The following is a 23,736-nucleotide window of genomic DNA, read 5'->3' on the forward strand; positions in this document are numbered from 1 at the left end:
GTTTGCATGTTCTCCCCGTGCCTGCGTGGGTTTACTCCGGGTACTCCGGTTTCCTCCCACAGTCCAAAGACATGTACATTAGGTTGATTGGTAATTTTAAATTGCCCATAGGAGTGAGTGTGTGTGGTTGTTTGTCTGTGTGGCCCTGTGATGGACTGTCCAGGGTGTACCCCTGCCTTTCACCCTATGTGCGCTGGGATAGGCTCCAGCAGACCCCCGTATTTTATATTTTATATTTCATTTTATATTATATATAAAATTAAATTATTTTTATCATTATAATTTATTGTTTATTTTTATATTATTTATGCATATTCATATTCATATTTATATACATATATATATATATATATATATATATATATATAATATACACATTTATTTGCATATGCATATACGAGAACTACTGGTTTTTCACAATTATTTTTGTCTTTAATTTCTACTGTTTAATTTTCCCTATTTTTTTCTATATATTTTTAACTATATCCCTTATTTTTCATGTCCACACACTTTAATTTATACTCTTTTCTTTCTTCAAATGTAGGACAGTCGTTAAAATCACTTCACTACATGTCGTACTGTGTGATTTCGTATGTGATTAATAAAATTTGAATTTGATTTGAATTTGAATATTAATTGATCATTTTAAAGATTAATTTGTACTGTGTTTGTAATTATCAAATAAATAACCTTTTTTCCTCATAGAAGACTTATCAATTGTTTTGCTTTTGTTCAAACATCCAGATGTTCATCAGCCAGTGTTTTAAAAAACTCTTTATATAACAAAAAGTCAACACTAATACTCTGTCTGGGAAAGAAAAAAAATCTATTGAACCTATTTTCAACTAATATATATATATATATATATATATCAATTACATTAAAATAAATCATTTCTCAAAATTAATAGAAAGAAATAAGCAGAAATCTTTTTGCCTAATAAAATGACCCTTCAATTGCCCAGTGTTTAAAGATGTAAGTATACTTGATAAATACACTTAATAAACTCTACTTCACAATCTGTGTTCTTTATTAAAAACAAGCAGAACATTAAAAATGTGCTTCTACACACACAATTCTAAAGATGACAGACTTAAACAAAAACAGATGAGAACAGCTGTGTAGTGGTACTGGTAAGAAACAGCATTGTGAGTGACCCCACACACCCCTCACACACACTCCTCACCCTCCTGCCCTCTGGAAAAAGATACAGAAGCATCTGAGCCTCACAACCAGACTGTGTAACAGTTTCTTTCCTCCAGCCATCAGACTCAACACCCAGAACAGAACATTCATATTCAATATACATCTATGTTTACTGGACCACCTTTTTTCAGTGCTGCCAAAACTGTATATTTCGTTGTACATTACACTTTAATGCTGTTTAAATGCTGTTTTTGTACATCACACTTTAATGCTGCTCCCAGCTGCTGCTATCATATGTGTACATGTTCACAAGCCTCCTTTTCTTTGCACACTGGTCCACATAGACTGTATACTGGTCAGTACTCTTTCATTTTATTTCTTACTCTGTTTGCACTAGGTTCCACACTATACACTGTATGTGGCTAGATTAACTTACTTTCTAGTCCTTAGCTCTGTGTTGTTTTATGTAGTTTTGTGTTTTATGTAGCACCATGGTCCTGGAGGAACATTGTTTCATTTCACTATGTACTGCATCTACTATTTATGCTCGAAATGACAATAAAACTTCTTGACTTGATACCTGATGATACACTGACCTCAGGTAAGTTATTACGCAAATGATGCAGGACAAAAGAAATCACAAGAAAGAAAAATATCCCTGTAGTGTTTAAGAAATAATTAGATTTGGAATAATGTACATTTTTGTCCAGCTCTGCAGTATAGCGTTCATTTCTACATGTCTGTGTACAGTAGAGCTTTGAGCATTATAAATGTACAAGCTTTAGGACATTGTCAAGATTTTCCACATAAAAGGACTTGCTCAGGTCCATCAGCACACATCTCTTGAATTCTGCACTGATCTGCACTCATAACAGAACAAACACAAGAAAAATACAAACATAAGAAATACAGAAACATGTTAAACACAAGGGTGTAACTTTGGTTTGAGATGTTTAATAATACCAGATGTTATGGATCATTATATATTGTATAATAATGTCTATTTTAACTAATAATACTATATAATAATAATAATAATAATAATAATAATAATAATAATAACAATAAAAATAATAATAATAATAATAATCATAATAATAATTATTATTATTATTATTGTTGTTGTTGGCTTCTTTATATTTTTGTATCTCTAACAGATATTATTATTATTATTATTATTATTATTATTATTATTATTATTTCTATTATTAATGTACAATTATATGTACATTATAAGTACAGTATAAGACAGTATAATGACCACTGAGACAGAACACCACTTTCTGAGTAAGTATATATTGATATATCAGTGTAAGTAAATAAGTGCATTAAAGTGTATGTGTTAACAATAAGAACAATACAATAATAGTAATGATTTTATTATTACAATAATTAATAACGATAACCAACATAAAACAACAAGAAGAAGAAGAACAAAACATTTCCCGCATCCTCCGGAGAGAAAGAGCTCCTCCTGACCACACTCATCCTCCTCAAGGTGGGAGGAGCTTTATCCTACCACGTGACTTTAATGTCTCACTGATTTTACAATAAATCCAGTGTTACAGTCTAATGTTATGGATCTCACAAGCGACCTCATCTACTGCTGACCATTAGCCTAATGCTAGTTATCGTGCTAGCGACCTAGGCTACTGCTTTAAATTGTAGAATAAAATCCTTAAGCGTGGTCAAGAATTCATTTTATTTCCACAATGAAATATTTACCCTGTTCGTAGGTCACTTTTAACAACCCTGACTACTGGTTTTACACTAAATCATGTTTAGACTACTGATTAATCAGCTCTCACGCTAAAGGGCTTGGTTACAGATGTACACCATCAAGCATTGCAGGCATAACATTATGACCACTGACAGGTGAAGTGAATAACACTGATTATCTCCTCATCATGGCACCTGTTAGTGGGTGGGATATATTAGGCAGCAAGTAAACATTTTGTCCTCAAAGTTGATGTGTTAGAAGCAGGAAAAAATGGACAAGCGTAAGGATTTGAGCGAGTTTGATAAGGGTCAATTTGTGATGCCTAGACGAGTGGATCAGAGCATCTCCAAAACTGCAGCTCTTGTGGGGTGTTCCTGGTCTGCAGTGGTCAGTATCTATCAAAAGTGGTCCAAGGAAGGAACAGTGGTGAACCGGCATCAGGGCGACCAAGGCTCAGTGATGCACGTGGGGAGTGAAGGCTGGCCCATGTGAGCCGATCCAGCAGACGAGCTACTGGTGGGTTCCCACGCTGACCCCTGCACAACAATGGGCACGTGAGCATCAGAACTGGACCACATAGCAATGAAAGAAATTTGGCCTGTGCTTTTTCTTTAGAAATCACTCGCAATTTGTCCGACATTCATGATGCATCTTGTTGGGTCTGTCATCACATTGGTACTCAATGGTTGTCATTTCCTTTAGATAATAATACTGCAGTTGAGATCAATAAGAACAGTTCTTTCTGTCTAGTTCCCCCTGATATTGTCTGGCTGCTACAGCTAACTGCTGCTTTTTGCTCAGGACATGACATGACCGATCCAGGGCCTGGCTGTAACTCCAGTCTGAGTACATGTCATGGTTTCCCTGGGGAAGAGTGCACCTCTCCCCCTGATGTATTATTGGGCAATTCTCAGGTATTTATTGTCCCAAAAAAGTTGGGTGACACTTATCTCTGTTTGAATGCTAGTGACCAGTTATCCCTCGGCAACTCTGAGTGCAAGACTCGTGTGGATGTGATCGCTTCGGAAGAGGGCTCCAATCCTTTTTGTTTTATTAAAGCTCTTATTAATCCTCAATATTCTTAAATGGAGGCTTGTGCTCTAGTCATCTCTTAATTTTGGGCAAACAAAATTTGCATTACTCCACCCTCACAGGTTTTTTTTTTTTTTTTAAACATTTCACAGGCTGAAAGGCGGAATTTGTCAAATGTCAGATTCATTCAATCACCGCAAAACAAAAGACTTGAAGAAACCAACTCGGGTAAAACAACAAATCTATGCATGGAGTCCAAAATTCTGTGACCACATTAATAATCCGGGATTTTTCTTCAACTGCATTTTTTCCTATTTAAAATATAGAAAGTAAACAATAGTTAATTTAAGATTCTGTACTCTTTTTAGATGTCTATTTAAAGGTCAGATTTTCTGCATTTTTACTGAAGAATGTGTTCAAGTGACACACTGATGCATTTAATCTAAAATTGCTTGTAAGGTTTTGCATAAACTTGTGGTGTCCATGCAGCTCAAATGCACACACTCATTTAAAGCAAAAAAGGCAACATGCTAAATGCTAGATGCTCAGAAAGGCATCTTGCATAAATTTCAAAGATTTTACTTCAAGCTGTCAAATAATATCATCTGCAAAACAAATTAAAATAGAAAATTGGTCTCAGACATTTGGACCCCACTATATATTTTATTATGGCCTTAGCAAGGCTATAAAATGTCCACCTTTTATATATTTCTTTTCTGTGTTGTAGATTCCTTATTTAGAAGGCTAGTGTATTAATTTAAGTGTGTTCATTTATGACAGAAATGGCCTCAATGTGTCTTAAAATGTCCTTGTTTTGTCTGTGCAGGCAACATTTATAACTGATTCCAGATGTTTTGAGGAAATACATCTCAAGCTCTGACATACTGCTGTGGCTGAAATTGATTTTTAAGACACTAATGTACATGGACGTTGCTGGACAAAGCTCAGTCTGATGGTGTGCTTTTAGATCATTTGTGGCATATCTTGCTTCTTGTCATAGATAAATGTGAACTGTCTGAAAATGGAAAAATCGTGTTGGCAGTAGGACTAAAAGGCAACTGTAAGCAAACATTTTGATCAGTGGAGTTCAAATAAAGCTTATCTAACAGTTAGAACAGCTGTCCTGTGTTGTAATTATTTTATTGTTCATATTCTTATTATTAAAATAAGTTAATCATAATGGACTTTATACTGGACAATGGCAGCACACAGAGCACTTACTCTAAATAAATTATGTTTATTATTATTTTTGTGTGATATGGTGATGGAGTTCTAATTGAAACACTACAAACTAAAATATATCATCCTATCATCACGTACTCTTCCATCCAGCATGTCTAGACAAACATGCGTACACGTGCACACAATCTTGGTATTTCCAATGACCTTCATATTGGTGTAGATATTTAATGGAACATGCCATTTCAGAGGCTTGCACCAATCACTGTAGTTACATAAAGCTCAGTCTTTACAATATGAAAAGGTAAAAATCATCTTCTGTTGTGACATAAATCTTTATAAACTACTGTGTTGAGACAGTGTGTAGAATTCATGCACTTGTCAGCCGTAAGTGTGTTTTATATTCTGACTCACATGTCAACAGAAACAGAAGCTGAATAGATTCTGTATGAAGCCTTAAAAATAATCAGACATGATCTTCCATGAGTGCATTCTCTGGACACCAAATAAACCCAGACACACCTCATATTTCTGCCCTTTTGATCTGGCAAACGGGTATCGATAGATTTTGAGTTAGTTATAGTTAGTGCTGGTTTATACCAGTTAGTGCTGGTTTATACTGGTTTATACTAGTTAGTGTCTGACATGCTATAATGCAGTGTTGGAGGCATAAAAATGATCTACTTTAGGTATTTGTGCTGCACAGAAAATTAGCACTAGGAATGTAATATTGTAATTTGTTCATTAACTTAAGGTGGTTGTTTATGCATGAAAGACAATTATTAAAGTAATGATCAACATATAATTCCATATTAATGTTGCTGCTGTCCATCTGCACCTGATATTACACAATAGTGATGTAACACACAGTTCATAAAAGCTTTTTGCTTTTTCTATTCTAAACCCCTGTGGTTTGGTGGATGTGTCTCTGACAAACGTCCTGTGCAACAAGAGATTTATTTTACATTTTCAGCTACAGCAGTTTGTTTAAAAAAATGTTTGTTTAACAGAGGAAATTGAGTCTTACATTATTTACATTTTATTCACACACAAAATATTAATGGTGAACATTTTTGACTTCATAAAAAGATTTTCTGGTGATCGGCCCCTATTAAACAATAAAGAAAGTAAGACATCTTTTTTATATACATACTTTTTGGCAGAATTTATCATTATAATCAACTTCATTATTTCCTGGATTTTGTATCACCATAGTCCCTAAATGTATGTAAATGCAGGAAATGGAATTCAAATCCCACTATTTAAACCAAATTTACACCCTTGCCAGTATGTTTCCTGTAATTGTCTATACGGACCATAATCTGCAAGTTTTCTAGATTCTAGAGAATCTGCTAGAGTAAAATGTATAATGACAATGTCTGATGTGGTGAGCAATTCAATTCAATTCAATTCAATTTGTATAGCAATTTTAACAATGGACTTTGTCTCAAAGCAGCTTTACAGGACATAAGAAACATAATACAAAAGTCCAAAATTAATGTTAGACAAAATCCTCCCTAGTGAGCAAACCTGAGGCGACTGTGTTATGAAGAAAAAACCTTGAACAGAACCAGACTCAAAAGGGAACCCCTCCTCATTTGGGTGACACCGGAGAGTGTGATTATAAATTATTATTAACCTGATTATGAACAATGTCCTTTCTACAGTCATATACAGTCAGTGGGAGTTGTGTGATGCAGATACAGCATATGTAGAATGTTGTGTATTAATTAGGAGGTTGTCGTCGTCCTCAAAGTCCACATAGGGTTGGCATCTTCGCTTTGAATATCCAAAATCTTCATGAAGCAACTGGAGCTGGTCCATCTCTGGATCCTCGCAGGGTTGGCCTCTGTCTACTGGAGCTGGCACAATCTCTAGATGCCTCGGGATCGGTAGAAAAAGGGAAACAAGTGGAAAGGAATTACACTGTGTTCACTTCTAGGTTCCTGAAATATCATTTCCAGCCCACTGGCAGTTGCACTTACATCATTGTCACAAGAGTATTTAAGGGACCGTCAAAGTCCATTAATCTGTGCTTTGTGACTTCTTGGTGCATGACCCTAAGCCTGCTGTCGACACTGAGTTTTAGCCTGCCTTCCTTTATTTCTGTTTGCTCAATGTGTTTACACTCATATTGCTTCCCGTTTGTGTGTGTTGTCCAAATGACCAGGTATAGAGCTGTCCTCTGTCCTTTTTGTCTCTGTGTATTGGTTAGATAGTGAGTTAGGGAAGTAAATTGTCTGTCGATTGTATAAGGTAAGCTAGTATGTGGCTTTTCAGTTAGCCTGGAGGGGGGTTTGTTATTTGATGCAATTTCCTGGTAAGTGTGTAAATACTGCTTCCACAATGTAGTTGCTGTAATCGTATAAAAGTTGTGCAGGGTGTTTCTTTATCATCCTTTATCGTACCTTCTGTTACCATCCCAGCTCTACGCTAGAGTGTAGCAAGAAGCATGCAGACTTTGGGATCTAGTATTTCAATAACACAACACCAGTCTGAGACACCAGGTGATTAGGTTTGTACAGTAAGGATATGTTCAGAGAAGCTCTGAAGCTGTCAAATGATACACACTTCAGTTACCATGTCAGTGTTATTTGTCACTCAGTCATGCTAGTCATGTTTCTTTCTGCAAACCTGTAGTACCAGGTCCTTAGCTCAATACTCGGACCCACAGAGGACGTCTTTAGTATCTCATTGCCAGTACTGACGTATCCACCTCTGCAATCAGCCAACTCCAATTCCCCTGAACCACCATCCAGTGAATGATATGACACGTTATCACAAGCTCAAGCAAATGCCTATTCCTGGCCTCAGATTACAGTCATCTCTTCCCAAGTCAAACACACCCCTTTAAATTGGCTTTAAAAAATCTTGCTCCAGCTCTGTCCCTATGACATTAATAAGCCTTCTCATTATTGCATGGATCGTCATGACCATCCGACGTCTGCTTTGTTTACTCTTTTGGTTTGCTTGGTAAATTGTTTATGTTAACTTAAAAGTAAAACTGCAGTTTCAGTGGCCAGTGTGTTCTGATCCGACAGACGAGCTACTGTTGCTCAAATTGCTGAAGAAGTAAAGGCTGTTTCTGACAGAATACACAGTGCATGATGGATCAGGGCTGTTTTGCCAACAAAATGGGGAGCAACACAAAGCTAGGCAGGTGGTCATAATGTTATGCCTGGATAGTGTACATTGATAATTTATTTTTTTTTTAGAAAGAGCAAAATCTCCCAAGCTTTTAAAAAAAGAAAAATATAAATGAAATTGTAATCATTAGCAAACTATTTGGATGCATTGTGTCTATAAATGAATAAAACTCTTGCTTGTCTTTGGTGAATTCGGTGTAGTAATGACCACATCACAATCACAACCACTCCTATTCTAATTGATTACTTTCCTATAACAGCACACTGCTCAATTTCTGCTCCTTAACACTTTTCCTGCCGCATTATATGACTTTATGTGGACACAGATATGCTGCATTTATGTCGCATACAAAAGTCATTAATCTACTGGACTCAAAAGCATGCCACATGTTAACCTTTAATGGGGCAGTCAAACCGCATGAACTGCAGCTCTCAACATTTATTGTTTTTTTTCCTCTACCACTTGCGGTGTCATAAAATAGATGTGACCAGATCAGAGCTCTAAGTGTGTCTCCACTGCAGCCATACTTAGCAGCAAAGAATTTTTCATAGATGACAAGCTGCTCTTGGAGAAATCCACATAGAAAATTGAAGTATATCTGAATACTTTGTGTACACGCAATGGATTTTTTAAAATTATGATTATAGCTTTTATGTAGGTTAAAAAAAACATATAATAAGTTCTATTCCTGTGGTCCTTCATTTGTCATTGTGCTTACAATTGTTAGTAAATAAAACCTTGTGTGATGTAGATGTATGTAGCAAATCATATTAAAAAATAGATTATTTTCCCAGCTGTATGCTGACACAATCAGAGGTGGTTAAATGAGCTCATACAGAGAATCCTTGTCTTCATAGAGGACATAGTAAAGCAGTTAATATAGGAGTTTGTGGAGTGAAAGTGGGAAACTTAAATCAGTCTAGCACCAAAATCTTAACTGAGATAGTTACCACAATAACATTAACTGCATTTTATTCTGACAGATACATATGTATTTATTCATTTTTCATAGTAAACGTTTATAAGTAGCCATGTTGCCAGATTCAACTCCATCGTTACATTTATGATTCGTTTCTAACCTATAAAAAATCTCTCTGGCAAAGGCTTCTACAAGACAGTACTTCAATACTGATATAGAAAGGCCCATTTTTACCATTTTTTGCTGCTGTGTTTTACACAGTTTGGAAAGAAACATAGCATCAGTCTCTATACCTCTCTTTCTCTAACCCAGAATGAACTGAAGAGCCATCTGCAGTTACAGGTGAGCTGTGATCACATGACTAGAAGCTTTTCAGTCATCTTTCCAAAGGTGAAGCTCTAACAGAGCCTTTGTGTAGTCTGAAAATAAGCCAGAGATTAGAATTGTAACTGTAAAAAGAACTGAAATGCATCTCACATACCATAGGTTTTCAAGTGGGTTGAAATCTGGTGGAAATAATATAATCATCATACATTAAAGATGAAAACTGGTAGTTTGGCCATAAAGAAATCCAACACTTGTGCACCAGCAATTAGGTTGTGCCAGTGATGGTCTAATGCTAATCATTTTGCTAGCTTTTATTTTATTTTTTTTTTAAGAATTAGTCATTTTGTTTAATATGGCCTGAACAAAAAACCTTCATGCTACATGCTCTAATGATGCTTTATCTATTTGGGATGCAGACTTGGATCTGGCACGACATCTAGCAATCTGAATATGAAGCTAAATCCATGTGTAACATAATGGCAATAAAGAAAAAAGAAAAATCTTGTATGGGGCTCCCTACAGTCCCTTCACCTTGAAATGGTGAAATTGCAACCATAGAATACTTCTATTAAACCCCTACCAGTGAAGACATGTGTAATTAGGCTATGAGAGCTCTACTCACGCTCCACACTCATGAACTGAAGAGGGCTTTTTCTGAATGCGCGTTATGTGTGTGATGACATCACATGACACGTCTCGACACAACACGTAGAAAACCTGCTGTAACTTTGAAAAACTGCAAGCTTTTCTGAATTCTGTCATTTGCTTGATTTTGTGTTTATTTCTGCCATCGCAAAATTTCAAAAGCCTTTAAAACTTGTATAATGGACATGCTACATAATCTAGACTAATAATAAATGGCTCAATTGTTTAAGGAGTCTTCAGGACAGAGGAATTTGCACTTTTTGGTTTTTCTGTAATATTTTCTGTTGGCTTATTGACCTCAAGAGAGAGAAAAAACAGAGTTTGGTGATGAAACGATCGTTTATGGCTTTTAACTAACTTGTCTCGTAGCCGTTCCACACATCAAATGAAAAAATCTCAATCTCACCTAATTTATTTGCACACATCTGTTTCAGGATTACTGTTAAATTGTTGGAAAAAAGTTTACAGCAAAGCACACTGTCACACCCCTGAGGTTCAACACAAGCATTTTACATGTCTTTTGATTTATGTGGAAGTGTCTGTTGTATGTCTGGGGTTAAATAATAAAGTGTGTTTCTTTGCCCTCTGCTTGTTTAGCAATGGTCTGTTTGGCCCCTTTGAGACGAGGCTGAAATGCACGTTGCTTTTAGTGGGCCTGATTTTTCTGAGGAACTTTTTAATTGAGTTTAAAAATGATGTCAATGACATTAAAAAGGCTTAAAACGCCATAAATTAAGTCGAAAAGAGTTATAAGGTTCTGTAAAATATCAAGAAAGTCCATATATGACGACATTTAGCTTATTAGCCGAATAATAGACTCTGACAGGATGTAGCTTTTTTCAGAGGACATTTTCTGTATATTTTCTGTGTTCTGCACCACTTTTCAGCGCCACAGGTTAATCTACAGTAAAATAATTAAATAAATTATATTTAAGCATTCATAATGAAATGAATGCTTCATTTTAGTGTAGTCAGTTTTTGTTCAGATGACAGACAGCTCGCATTTTAGTGCGCTCTTTCTATGTCTTTATAGCGCAACAGATTAAGTCAGATTCTCAAACAAATGACTCATGAACCGGTTCTCTAATGAATCGCTCATAAATACTCGCAAATCAAGAGTTAGTTACAGAAGTGTTTGAACGAGTCTAATGAACCCGTCAACAATTGGTGTGCAACGTGACCAGGGTGGGATTGGCTTTAAGTTCCCATATGACCGTCTTTAGGATAAGCAGACGTACATAACATAATATGGATAGAATTTTAATGGTTTTTACACATTTTATCAACAAGATTTACCAAGTTTTTTTTGTGTATTTCTTACCCTCAGAATGGCAAGTCCGAGTATGAACGCCGAACCTCTTAGGTGCAAGTGCGTGGAAACTTGCACAATCCGAAGAGGCTCAACATTTATTATTAAAGATAATAAAGTGGAAATAGCCGCTTATAACATGATCCCTATAATCATCACTGACAGTCTGTATCCTCGACTTCTGAATAGGACACAAAATAAACATATATGAAAGGTTTAACAAACTGTTCATTCTTTTATGATGTGACTTACGTGAAGTTTGTTGGTTTGTTCAAGGCTGTGGAACTACAACAGCTTTGGGTCTTTGGATAGACTGGGGTTCCTGATGTTCCAGCCTTCATTAGATTCCTATGGACTTGTGTGGACATTTCAGGAAACTCGTCGTCAGAAATAATCACAACGTCGTTTTCTAAATAATCAGCAAAACATAAAATATTAACTTAATATGCAAGATACATTTTAGGCTCACAAAACAGATCTAAGAGACAAGGTGAAATTAGCTAGAAGCACAACAGGATTCTCTTTGTGGAAACACCCCAGACCAGAGACTGAGTTCTTCTGGTGTTTGTGCTTTCAGGTCAACAAATAAATAGCTGTAAGATCTAGAAGTAGCATCTTAAACATTCTAAAAAGTACTTGCTGTTACCAGGATACATTTGAGGAGCTAGTTCACTGATCTGTAATTTATCTCTAGGGTTTATAAAAGAAGCATGAAGTTGGCATTTAGGTTGATTGCTCTACTTGCCTTGCCTCGAAAGAAGAGATTCTGAATCAGATAAAGAACCGAGGGGTTACGATGATGTGTGTATTTTGTTAAAGCCTTTTCTACTTTATCGTTTTTACTCGCAGATTTCATCAAGTCAACCATTACCAGTAAATTTGCTTTGGGAAATAGTTCATCACACAAAGAATCAGGGATTCCTTCAAGAAATGTTATGTTTATTCTCCCAATTCATCATACAGAGTTTCCCAACATGTCTAACACCATACAATGTTTTCGGGAACTAGCGACATCAGGCAGTGATTTTAAATTGACAGCTTCAGAATTGTTGTAATTTAAAGTGATACCTTTAGCCTTCATTGAGGTTTTACCTTTTGTACCTGTGGTACTGTACGAGGACGTCAGGAGTAGCAGAAGTATGTCAGAGTGGTGCAGGACATGTATGATAGGAGCAGGACAGTGGTGAGGTGTGCTGTAGGTCAGACAGGAGTTCAAAGTGGAGGTGGGACTGTATCAGGATGGACCAGTTGTCAGACGAGGTCAGACAGGAGTCTCCTTGGACAATGATGTTTGCAGAGGACATTGTGATCTGTAGTGAGAGCAGGGAGCAGGTGGAGGAAAACCTGGAGAGGTGGAGTAAGTCAGTCGTAGTAAGACTGAGTACGTGTGTGAATGAAAGGGAGGGAAGTGGAACAGTAAGGTTACAGGGTGAAGAGGTGAAGGTGGTACAGAAGTAATGGAGAGTGTGGAAAAGAGGTAAAGAAGTGAGTGCAGGCAGGTTGGAATGGGTGGAGAAAAGGTGTCAGGAGTTCTGTGTGATAGAAAAAGATCAGCGAGAATCAAGAGGAAGGTGTACAAGACAGTGGTGAGACCGGCCATGCTGTATGGTTTGGAGCGTCACTGAAGAGACAGGAGTCAGAGCTGGAGGTAGCAGAGCTGAAGATGTTGAGGTTCTCTTTGAGAGTGACAAAGGGCAGAACAGGCACCCACAGACTTCGAGGTGATAAAACTTTGGAAAATTACTTCGGTATCATCAAAGCCAGAGGCTGAAAGTTATGAAAAATGATGGCAGGGTGACCGATCGGGTACGTCTTAGTCTTATTTACGTACGGTATAGAGATGTAAAATCATAATAATCAATTCTCTCACCTGGCTGTGCTACATAATGTAAATGCAACACGTTAGTGGTCTCAAAATCATAAGACATTTCTCACCGATTTCTTCTACTTTAGCCGGTGGTATAAAACAGCTATGTTTAGTGTCACTGTCGAGTTTTTCTCAGCAGAGTTTACATTTAACCTTAGAACATGGTTTAAAAGGGTTCTGTGGTACCACAATTACACTTACGACAGTAGAACCCTGTTTAACAGAAGGAATATTCACCATCGCTACTATTCACTGTAGCTTCGCTTTATTTCTATATTGAGCTGTAAAATAGAAGGCTTTACGATGTAAATTCATAGTGTTAGTTTGATTTCTTTTGAACTCTACACTACAACACCAGTAGGACACTCATGTCTCACCACTTTGTAGTTCTGCTCCACCCTGTACATTCTGCTATAATATAATCATAATATTTTCTCTGTGTAATATAATGTACATATTGTTAATTTTATAGATTAACAGATGTACACTTCCTAGTCTATCTATCATTACAATATTTTTTCATGTATGTACCTGTACTTTACAATGACAAAGTTGTATGTATGTATGTATCCATCTATCTATGTTGAAAGGTATGAGAGAATGTTGGAATAAATTCATACCTGGGTTGTTTGGAAGTAAATGATCTGGGGTAGGGTTGTTTCACTCTCCTCTGAAATTGACTTCAACTTCTAAATATGAATCAGACAGCAGATACCGACATAAGAAGCTATCGAAGAACAATAGATCAGTTTCATAAAATGACTTTCTGGGGGTTTTGGGTTTGGCCTTTTCACCTTTCTCTTTTGTAAAATAGTTTTCATTTACAAAAGACAGGAACAAACAAGTAGGATTTAATAGGATTTTTTTAATGTTGAAATGTCTAAAAAAAATAATAATAATAATAATAATAAAATTACAACCTCTTAGAAAATCAACATAGGGCCCTAGGGGTCAATATACAATAGCATGAGCAAGGGTTAGCGGATTCCCCCCCCACCAAAAGTGCAACATTAAGAACAAGCACTTCAAATGATTTAAACCTGAATCCTGTTCTCTGAGTAAAAGTAAGAAAATCGCTATAGATAGCTACAGCACCACCTCCATGACCAGTCTGACAGGCTCATGCTTATAAACATATCCTGATGGGGTAGACTCATTTAGATCAATATAGTCATTTGGTTTGAGCCAGGTTTTGATAAAGCAGAGTGCATCAAGACTGTTATCTGATCATTTCTTTTACAGCAAGTGCTGTGGGTGTGAGCGAGCTAGTTGCGAGTGAGCTGTTGAATTATGACAAGATTTCTAGATCTTAGTGAATTTAGTCTTTGGTCTCACTATTTGAGGAACGGACGTGGTTTCTGTAGAATGGGCTACATGTGCACTTGTATCCATTAAGTTAATTGACGATAACTGTTGTAATTGCGACTTGATATGACTTACCAGTCAGACAGCTTGTAGCATCCTGGAGATGTTGTCCAACAGGAGTTCCGCTCCAACTCTGCTGGGGTGCAGCCCATCAGTGCGGAAAAGCCTGGGACGCTCCCAGAAAACATTCCAGTTATCAACGAAGAGCATGGTTCTTAACACCATGACTGTAAATATTCATTTAAAGCAAATAATCTACTGAAGCTCTCAATTCCTTGTTGGTATGTGGGAAGCGGTCATGACTGGTTGCGCTGGGCCTGGGCAGAGAAACACATGGAGTTGAGGTGGTGGGAGTATTGGTTTTGCAATGATTCCAGTGTACCATTGTGCTCTTATAGCTGAGCATGCTTCACCTGTAGGCCGCAGATCTGCTCCTCCATGGCCTCCAGTTCCAACTCCACCAAATGTAGCTGAAACGTGTCCTCACCTGCACTCAAAAGATAGACACACAACCCACAGTGTTTAAAGCAGCGAGTACAACAAAGATAATCGGTGTGAGGGTTGATAAAAGATGACACTTTTAGACTGTATATCTCTCTGGCTCCATTAAAGACCTAAAAACAGAAATCTATTGTACAACATCTCACCTCACCTCTAATGTTTAGGCAGACCCTCCAAACGTGCCATTTGACACACCAGCACCAACTGAGGGTTCCTTAGGTACCAAACTATAAAACTTAATTTAATTGATTTATGTCACTATATAAAAGATATATAAAATGCTAAATCATCGTCAGTCTAAAGCCGATAGGTTCCGAAACAGACTCGGCTGCACTCGGGCCGCTGCTGCTAGCCTACTGCCCAAAACAATCATATTATTAGTGCAAATAAAATCAAATTACTTACCTGGGCTTTTTCATGTCTTTCCTCACACTGTTTGTGATACAATCTCGACCGCTCCATCTTTCTTTTAAACCACTTTAAACCATCCTGGTAGGTAGAAAAGTTTCTTGAGAAAATGAGAGCTTGTTTTTCTCTTGTTGTTCATGGAGAGCTCTGATTGGATAATCACTAATTGGTTGATAACTTGGTGGGGGAGGGGCGAGCTCTGTCTTAACCATACAGGCAAAGTGAAAAGTGGCTTGGAAAAGTGCAGCTCAAACAAATCACACTGACAGATTTTATTAAATTAAAAAGTTATTTAATGCTCTCTCTCTCTCTCCACACACACAAACATATATAATAATAGCACAGGGTATTCAGATGAAGTGCTTCTCAAGCCAATAGAGTGCTGCAATTCTGTAGATATGAAGGATGAGGTCAATCTCATGTTATTCCAGTGCATTTCACATCTAGGCCTTCACTGGTGTCCTTCATTGAATTAATCCACCGCTATACCATCATTATGACGCCACCATGGGTGTCACAAGGCCATTTTCTACTCAGCCCTCCTATAATTCTGCGATTCTCCATAAACTGTACACAAATTCGTGATCGCCTCAGTCCCCTTTAAATTTCATATGAACATGGCGGCAGACTTCAGCTCATTGCATTGATACAAAAAGGCACCAAAGCATGTAAACATTAGACATCATTCTCACACACTCCAGACTGGTTCTTATGAAAAGTATCTAGACAACAATATCAAGTATGGTGTCATTTCTCATCAGCCACAGCTACAAGCTACGGGCTAAAAGTGAACATGTTATACACTCACCGGGCTTTCGACAAGAAAACAAGCCCAATATTTCATACGGCTTATAGGACGTTGTGGCTAATTCATTTTAATTCACTTATTTAAAAGAAAAGTGTTTCAATACATATTTTCTAATGGTGACTCTATGCTCTTGCTACGGTAGGTCTGGGTTCGAGTCCCAGGTGTACCAACATGGCCAGGTAAGAAATGTAAAAAATAAACAACACGCAAATAAATCCAATAAAAACGTCATAAGATACATGTGTGTGTTCGTCATGTAATCTATATCAATGTGTAATGTAGTGAGTGACAGGAGGACATCACAGAGATATCGGACTTCCGGGTCTTCATTTTACTTTTTTTTTTACTTTTTTTTTACACATTAACTTTTTTGTGTAATCTCTTCATCTGAATAAATGACTATTTATATGAAGCCATGTGCCAATCGTTAGTATTATTATTATTATTATTATTATTATTATTATTATTATTATTATTATTATTTTATTACCAGTCTGTATCTTTTCTAAACCATGTTGTCCTAAAAAGCACAATTCAACTTCAGTTCATGAAATAAACATGTCTCTTGTATCCATGGTGGGAGTTCATTTATTTTACATACGTCTTAATATTGCAGATGAAGGATTTTCGCGTTTTCTATAAAAAAGTTTTATTTTTGCTTTAGAAGACAGTTTTTTGTTCATAATTACACCTACAGTAGAAAGTAAAACTCACATTTACTCACATTTCTGGTTAGGAACTAGGCATTTTTTAGGCATTGTAGTTAAAATATGAATTGTGTAATTATGCAATATTTTCAAACGCAACTTCACCCAGAACCCAGCAATTAAAGTAAGGGTATTTTTATAACGTGCTCACACTCCTGAACAGCCAGTTCTTTCAAAATGCACTTGAATTTACACAACATGAAATAAAGTAAATAGGGCAGCACAGTGGCTTAGTGGTTAGGACTGTTGCCTCACAGTAAGAAGGTCTCCCCATGCCTGTGTGGGTTTACATTAGGTTGATTGGTAATTCTAAATGTGAGTGTGAGTGTCTATCTATATGTGGTCCTGCGATGGTGACCTGTCCAGGGTGTACCCCTCCCTTTCACTCTATGTGCGCTGGGATAGGCTCCACCATAAAGTGGGTATAGATGATGGATGGAAATAAAGTAAATACTAGATTTTAAAAAAACCCACAGAGCAGTGAGACATGCATTTGGAGAACCTGAGAAAATGCAATTTAAAATGAACAACTGATTACAGTTGTTCATTTTAAACTGCATTTTCTCAGGTTCTCCTGAGGGACAGGGAGCTTAATGTACAGGGAGCTTACTGTATCTACCTTCATTGTCATCTGTATGACTTTTTTATGGCATCTTTTTATAGCTGTTGTTGCAGTATGTACAAATTATATATTTGGTCCAGTGGAAAGGTAAGAACATCATCTGGTACTAATTTATTTTTAATGTAATGATTTGAAATGTTTAGATAAAAAGGCAAAACCTCATTGTAATAAAGCTGAGCATCACTTTTAAAATGAAAACACATATATATACATATAAATACATAAGCTTATACACTATTTTGTCAAAAGTTTTGGGACCCCCCCCAAAAAAAATAAATAAATAATTGAATTCAGGTGTTCCAATCACTTCCATGGCCCCATTTGTATAAAATCAAGCACCTAGGCATGCAGACTGCTTCTACAAATATTTGGGAAAGAATGGGTCGCTCTCAGGAGCTCAGTGAAATTAAGCGTGGTACAGTGATCAGCTGCCACCTGTGCATTAAGTCCATTCGTGAAATTTCCTCACTACTAAATATTCCATACTGTTAGTGGGAACAACAGTAACTCAGTCCATGAAGTGGTAGTCCATTTAAAATCACTGATCGGGGTCAGCGCATGCTGAGGAGCACAGTGCACAGAAGTCAGCAACTTTCTGCAGAGTCAATAGCTTCAGACCTCCAAAAGTTGCGTTGCCTTTGGATTAGCTCAAGATCAGTATGTAGAGAGCTTCATGGTACGGGATTTCATGGCCGAGCAGCTGCATCCGAGCCTTACATCACCAAGTGCAATGCAAAGCGTCGGATGCAGTGATGGGAAGCACGCCGCCACTGGACTCTAGAGCAGTGGAGACGTGTTCTCTGGAGTGATGAATCAGAGCAGAGACTGTGAGCCAGGCCTTCTCATTTGTGAGGCCTGACCTCACAAATGCGCTTCTAGAGCAATGGTCAAAAATTCCCATAAATTCCCATACCCATCACTGGGAGTCAGTGTCTGCCACAGGTATTGAGTTTGGGCCTGTCAAATCAAAAATACTGAGTGATGTTGAAAATAGTGATGTGAATTCGGAACATTTTCAAATTGATATGTCAAGTGAAATAAGTGTCACAACATGGGTTAAACTTAATGGGTTTTTTAAATAAATGATAATATGACTAACAGAGGAATAGTACAATTAAATGATCTTGTTATTAAAATATATAATTATTGTTAATGTGTTAAAGAAGCGTTCTTCTCTGGCTAACTTTAAGGGGGCGGCATCCCAGCGCCCCCTACTGACCGGCCGCCACTGCCCAAATTTCATTGGAACACCTCTTCCTCTGGCCCTTCTTCCATGGCCTCTTACTCTCCTTCCATGCCTTTAACCTCTTTGATCCATGCTTGCAAATAGCAACACAGAGGTGGCAAGGTGGCATCTTTTATAGATGGAAGAGGACTGATTGCTGATTGAAAAGTTTCACACAGGTGCAAATTGATATGTCAAGTGAAATAAGTGTCACGAAATGGGTTAAACTTCATGGTATTGAGTATCACACAGGTCTTGTTGTTTGCACTGATTTTGTACATGAGATGCCAGTGTTCAGTAAGATTGTCTGTATCTTTCTGAGAAATTAAGTGTTTTTTTGTGTATCAGAAATGGAGTGGAGCATTTTCATGCTTTTAATGTTGTTGACCAAGTGAATAATGTTTCATTTGTATCACCTCATGAGTTGAGATACTTCAAGCCCTTTGATATCCAAATGTCTTACGCTACACACTCATTTTACTATGTTGTGCCATATGGCTGTATTGTATAGGGCAACAGTGAGGTATCTCATCATTTTGGTTGGTACTGTACCATACAGGGTCATTGTGCAGGGTTTTTGAGCGCACTGCTTTGTCAAATTTAATACCTTTGTTAAAGGAAAAATAAATATTTTTGTTCATTGCAGGACTTTTTGGAGAGAGGATTGCACATGGATGACAGGATAGTTACACTAACAGATTCATTTTAACTCTTAATAGTGTTAATCCAAGTGCACCATGTTTGTGAGATTGTGTGCAAATCTTGCATCCTGTGTACCAAATAAGTAATGTATCTATGGTGTTATCAATTTCCCCATCCTTATGGATTACAGAAGTAAGGATTACAGATGGTTATTCCTACCCTGCTATAATACAGTGTTGGAGGCATAAAAATGATCTACTTTAGGTATTTGTGCTGCACAGAAAGTTAGCACCAGGAATGTAAATATTTTAATTTGTTCATTAACTTTTGTGAATTGGGGTTGTAGATGTTGAGCTTTATCTAAATGTTATTTGCAGGATTTCTCTCAATTTAAGGACACTGAGGACCTTCTTACTGGAACTCAGGTAAGGGCTTATTCATTGTGACATTACAAAATGTTGTTAACTGCAGTGACTAATTTTGTGTGTTTGTGTGTGTTAAGGTCGCTGAGCTGTATGATGAGCCGCTGCCCACCGCTTCTGGTGATGACCCTACAGCTTTCGTCCTGAATGAGTGTAATTCAGAGGAGAGCAGAGAGGATGAGGAGCTACAGCCTGAGAGAAAGAGCCTGGAGGACTTCAACTTCCTCAGTGTGCTTGGAAAGGGTACATACGGGAAGGTGATTTTGTCCGAGCTCAAAGGCACTGATGAGGTGTATGCGCTGAAGTTTATGAAGAAGGACATGATCTGGGAATATGAAAACATCAGCTGCACCTTTATGGAGAGGCGGATCTTGGCTCTGGCCAGTGAACACCCCTACCTGACCCACCTCTACTGTAGCTTCCAGACCAGCGACTCACTGTGCTTCGCAATGGAATTTGTGAATGGCGGGGATCTTGCATTTCACATTTCCTGTTCATGTGGATTTGATGAACCCCGCATCAGATTTTATGCTGCTGAGATCGCCTGTGCCCTCATGTTCCTCCACCGCAATGGGATTATACACAGAGATCTCAAACCTGGAAACATCCTCCTAGATGCCGATGGCCACTGCAAGCTTGCTGACTTTGGCTTGTGCGCAGAGGGAATACTAGACGGCAAGACTGCCAACACTTTTTGTGGCACACCCAACTACATGGCACCAGAGGTGTTACAGTATTGGGAATACGACACATCGGTGGATTGGTGGGCCCTAGGTGTGATCATGTACGAGATGATGACAGGCTACGCTCCGTTTCATGATCACAACGAGGAGATGATGTTTGAGTCCATCATCAATGCTGAACCGGAATATCCATCAGACCTCAGTAGGAATGCGGTCAACATCCTCAAAGCGTTCCTGAGGAAGAAGCCCATGGATCGTCTTGGCTGTGTGGTGTCCGAGGGCAAGGAGAATGCCATCAAAGCTCACCTTTTCTTCAGTGAGATCAACTGGTCATGGCTGGAACAGAGGAAGATCACTCCACCGTTTCAACCACAGATAACATCAAAGAGGGACGTCAATAATTTTGATGGCAGATTCACCCGTGAGGAGCCCAAGCTTTCTCATGGGAATCTCTCCTTCTTCATCCAGTCCATCCAAGAGGAGTTTGATGGTTTCTCATTTATTAACCCTAAATATTAACTTTGCTAATCTAATATTAGCATATATTATTATTATTATTATTATTATTATTATTATTGTCATACCATTTAAATTATAATATTTTATTTTTATATACACTATATTATATTATATTATATTATATTATATTATATTATATTATATTATATTATATTATATTATATTATATTATATTATATTATATTATATTATATTATATTATATTATTTCATATCATATCATATTATATTTTAATGGGCAGCACGGTGGCTTAGTGGTTAGCACTGTTGCCTCACAGCAAGAAGGTCCTGGGTTCGAATCCTGGGGTCGAACAGGCTGGGGCCTTTCTGTGTGGAGTTTGCATGTTCTCCCCGTGCCTGCGTGGGTTTACTCCGGGTACTCTGGTTTCCTCCCACAGTCCAAAGACATGTACATTAGGTTGATTGGTAATTTTAAATTGCCCATAGGAGTGAGTGTGTGTGTGGTTGTTTGTCTGTGTGGCCCTGTGATGGACTGTCCAGGGTGTACCCCTGCCTTTCGCCCTATGTGCGCTGGGATAGGCTCCAGCAGACCCCCGTATTTTATATTTTATATTTCATTTTATATTATATATAAAATTAAATTATTATTTTTATCATTATAATTTATTGTTTATTTTTATATTATTTATGCATATTTATATTCATATTCATATTTATATACATATATATATAATATACACATATATTTGCATATGCATATACGAGAACTACTGGTTTTTCACAATTATTTTTGTCTTTAATTTCTACTGTTTAATTTTCCCTATTTTTTTCTATATATTTTTAACTATATCCCTTATTTTTCATGTCCACACACTTTAATTTATACTCTTTTCTTTCTTCAAATGTAGGACAGTCGTTAAAATCACTTCACTACATGTCGTACTGTGTGATTTCGTATGTGATTAATAAAATTTGAATTTGATTTGAATTTGAATATTAATTGATCATTTTAAAGATTAATTTGTACTGTGTTTGTAATTATCAAATAAATAACCTTTTTTCCTCATAGAAGACTTATCAATTGTTTTGCTTTTGTTCAAACATCCCGATGTTCATCAGCCAGTGTTTTAAAAAACTCTTTATATAACAAAAAGTCAACACTAATACTCTGTCTGGGAAAGAAAAAGAGATCTATTGAACCTATTTTCAACTAATATATATATATATATATATAATCAATTACATTAAAATAAATCATTTCTCAAAATTAATAGAAAGAAATAAGCAAGCAGAACATTAAAAATGTGCTTCTACACACACAATCATAAAGATGACAGACTTAAAAACAACTTTATAAACAAAAACAGATGAGAACAGCTGTGTAGTGTACTGATAAGAAACAGCATTGTGAGTGACCCCACACACCCCTCACACACACTCCTCACCCTCCTGCCCTCTGGAAAAAGATACAGAAGCATCTGAGCCTCACAACCAGACTGTGTAACAGTTTCTTTCCTCCAGCCATCAGACTCAACACCCAGAACAGAACATTCATATTCAATATACATCTATGTTTACTGGACCACCTTTTTTCAGTGCTGCCAAAACTGTATATTTCGTTGTACATTACACTTTAATGCTGTTTAAATGCTGTTTTTGTACATCACACTTTAATGCTGCTCCCAGCTGCTGCTATCATATGTGTACATGTTCACAAGCCTCCTTTTCTTTGCACACTGGTCCACATAGACTGTATACTGGTCAGTACTCTTTCATTTTATTTCTTACTCTGTTTGCACTAGGTTCCACACTATACACTGTATGTGGCTAGACTAATTACTTTCTAGTCCTTAGCTCTGTGTTGTTTTATGTAGTTTTGTGTTTTATGTAGCACCATGGTCCTGGAGGAACATTGTTTCATTTCACTATGTACTGCATCTACTATTTATGCTCGAAATGACAATAAAAACTTCTTGACTTGATACCTGATGTTACACTGACCTCAGGTAAGTTATTACACAAATTATGCAGGACAAAAGAAATCACAAGAAAGAAAAATATCCCTGTAGTGTTTAGGAAATAATTAGATTTGGAATAATGTACATTTTTGTCCAGCTCTGCAGTATAGCGTTCATTTCTACATGTCTGTGTACAGTAGAGCTTTGAGCATTATAAATGTACAAGCTTTAGGACTTGATTGTCAAGATTTTTCACATAAAAGGACTTGCTCAGGTCCATCAGCACACATCTCTTGAATTCTGCACTGATCTGCACTCATAACAGAACAAACACAAGAAAAATACAAACATAAGAAATACAGAAACATGTTAAACACAAGGGTGTAACTTTGGTTTGAGATGTTTAATAATACCAGATGTTATGGATCATTATATATTGTATAATAATGTCTATTTTAACTAATAATACTATATAGTAATAATAATAATAATAATAATAATAATAATAATTATTATTATTATTATTATTATTATTATTATTATTATTATTATTATTGTTGTTGTTGTTGTTGTTGTCTTCTTTATATTTTTGTATCTCTAACAGATATTATTATTATTATTATTA

General features: G+C 36.9%; 1 protein-coding gene across 1 annotated transcript; it reads left to right on the top strand.

Annotated features, from left to right (window-relative positions):
• The first annotated feature begins 18,585 nt into the window (after positions 1-18,585).
• LOC131342005 (protein kinase C epsilon type-like) lies at positions 18,586-21,193 on the top strand. Its single transcript, XM_058372711.1, has 2 exons — positions 18,586-18,627; positions 20,072-21,193. The coding sequence occupies exons 1-2, from the start codon at positions 18,586-18,588 to the stop codon at positions 21,191-21,193; spliced, it is 1,164 nt and encodes a 387-aa protein (XP_058228694.1).
• The last annotated feature ends 2,543 nt before the right edge of the window (positions 21,194-23,736 follow it).

The sequence above is a fragment of the Hemibagrus wyckioides genome, linkage group LG20 (genome assembly GCF_019097595.1).
Source record: "Hemibagrus wyckioides isolate EC202008001 linkage group LG20, SWU_Hwy_1.0, whole genome shotgun sequence".
Taxonomy (NCBI): Eukaryota; Metazoa; Chordata; class Actinopteri; order Siluriformes; family Bagridae; genus Hemibagrus; species Hemibagrus wyckioides.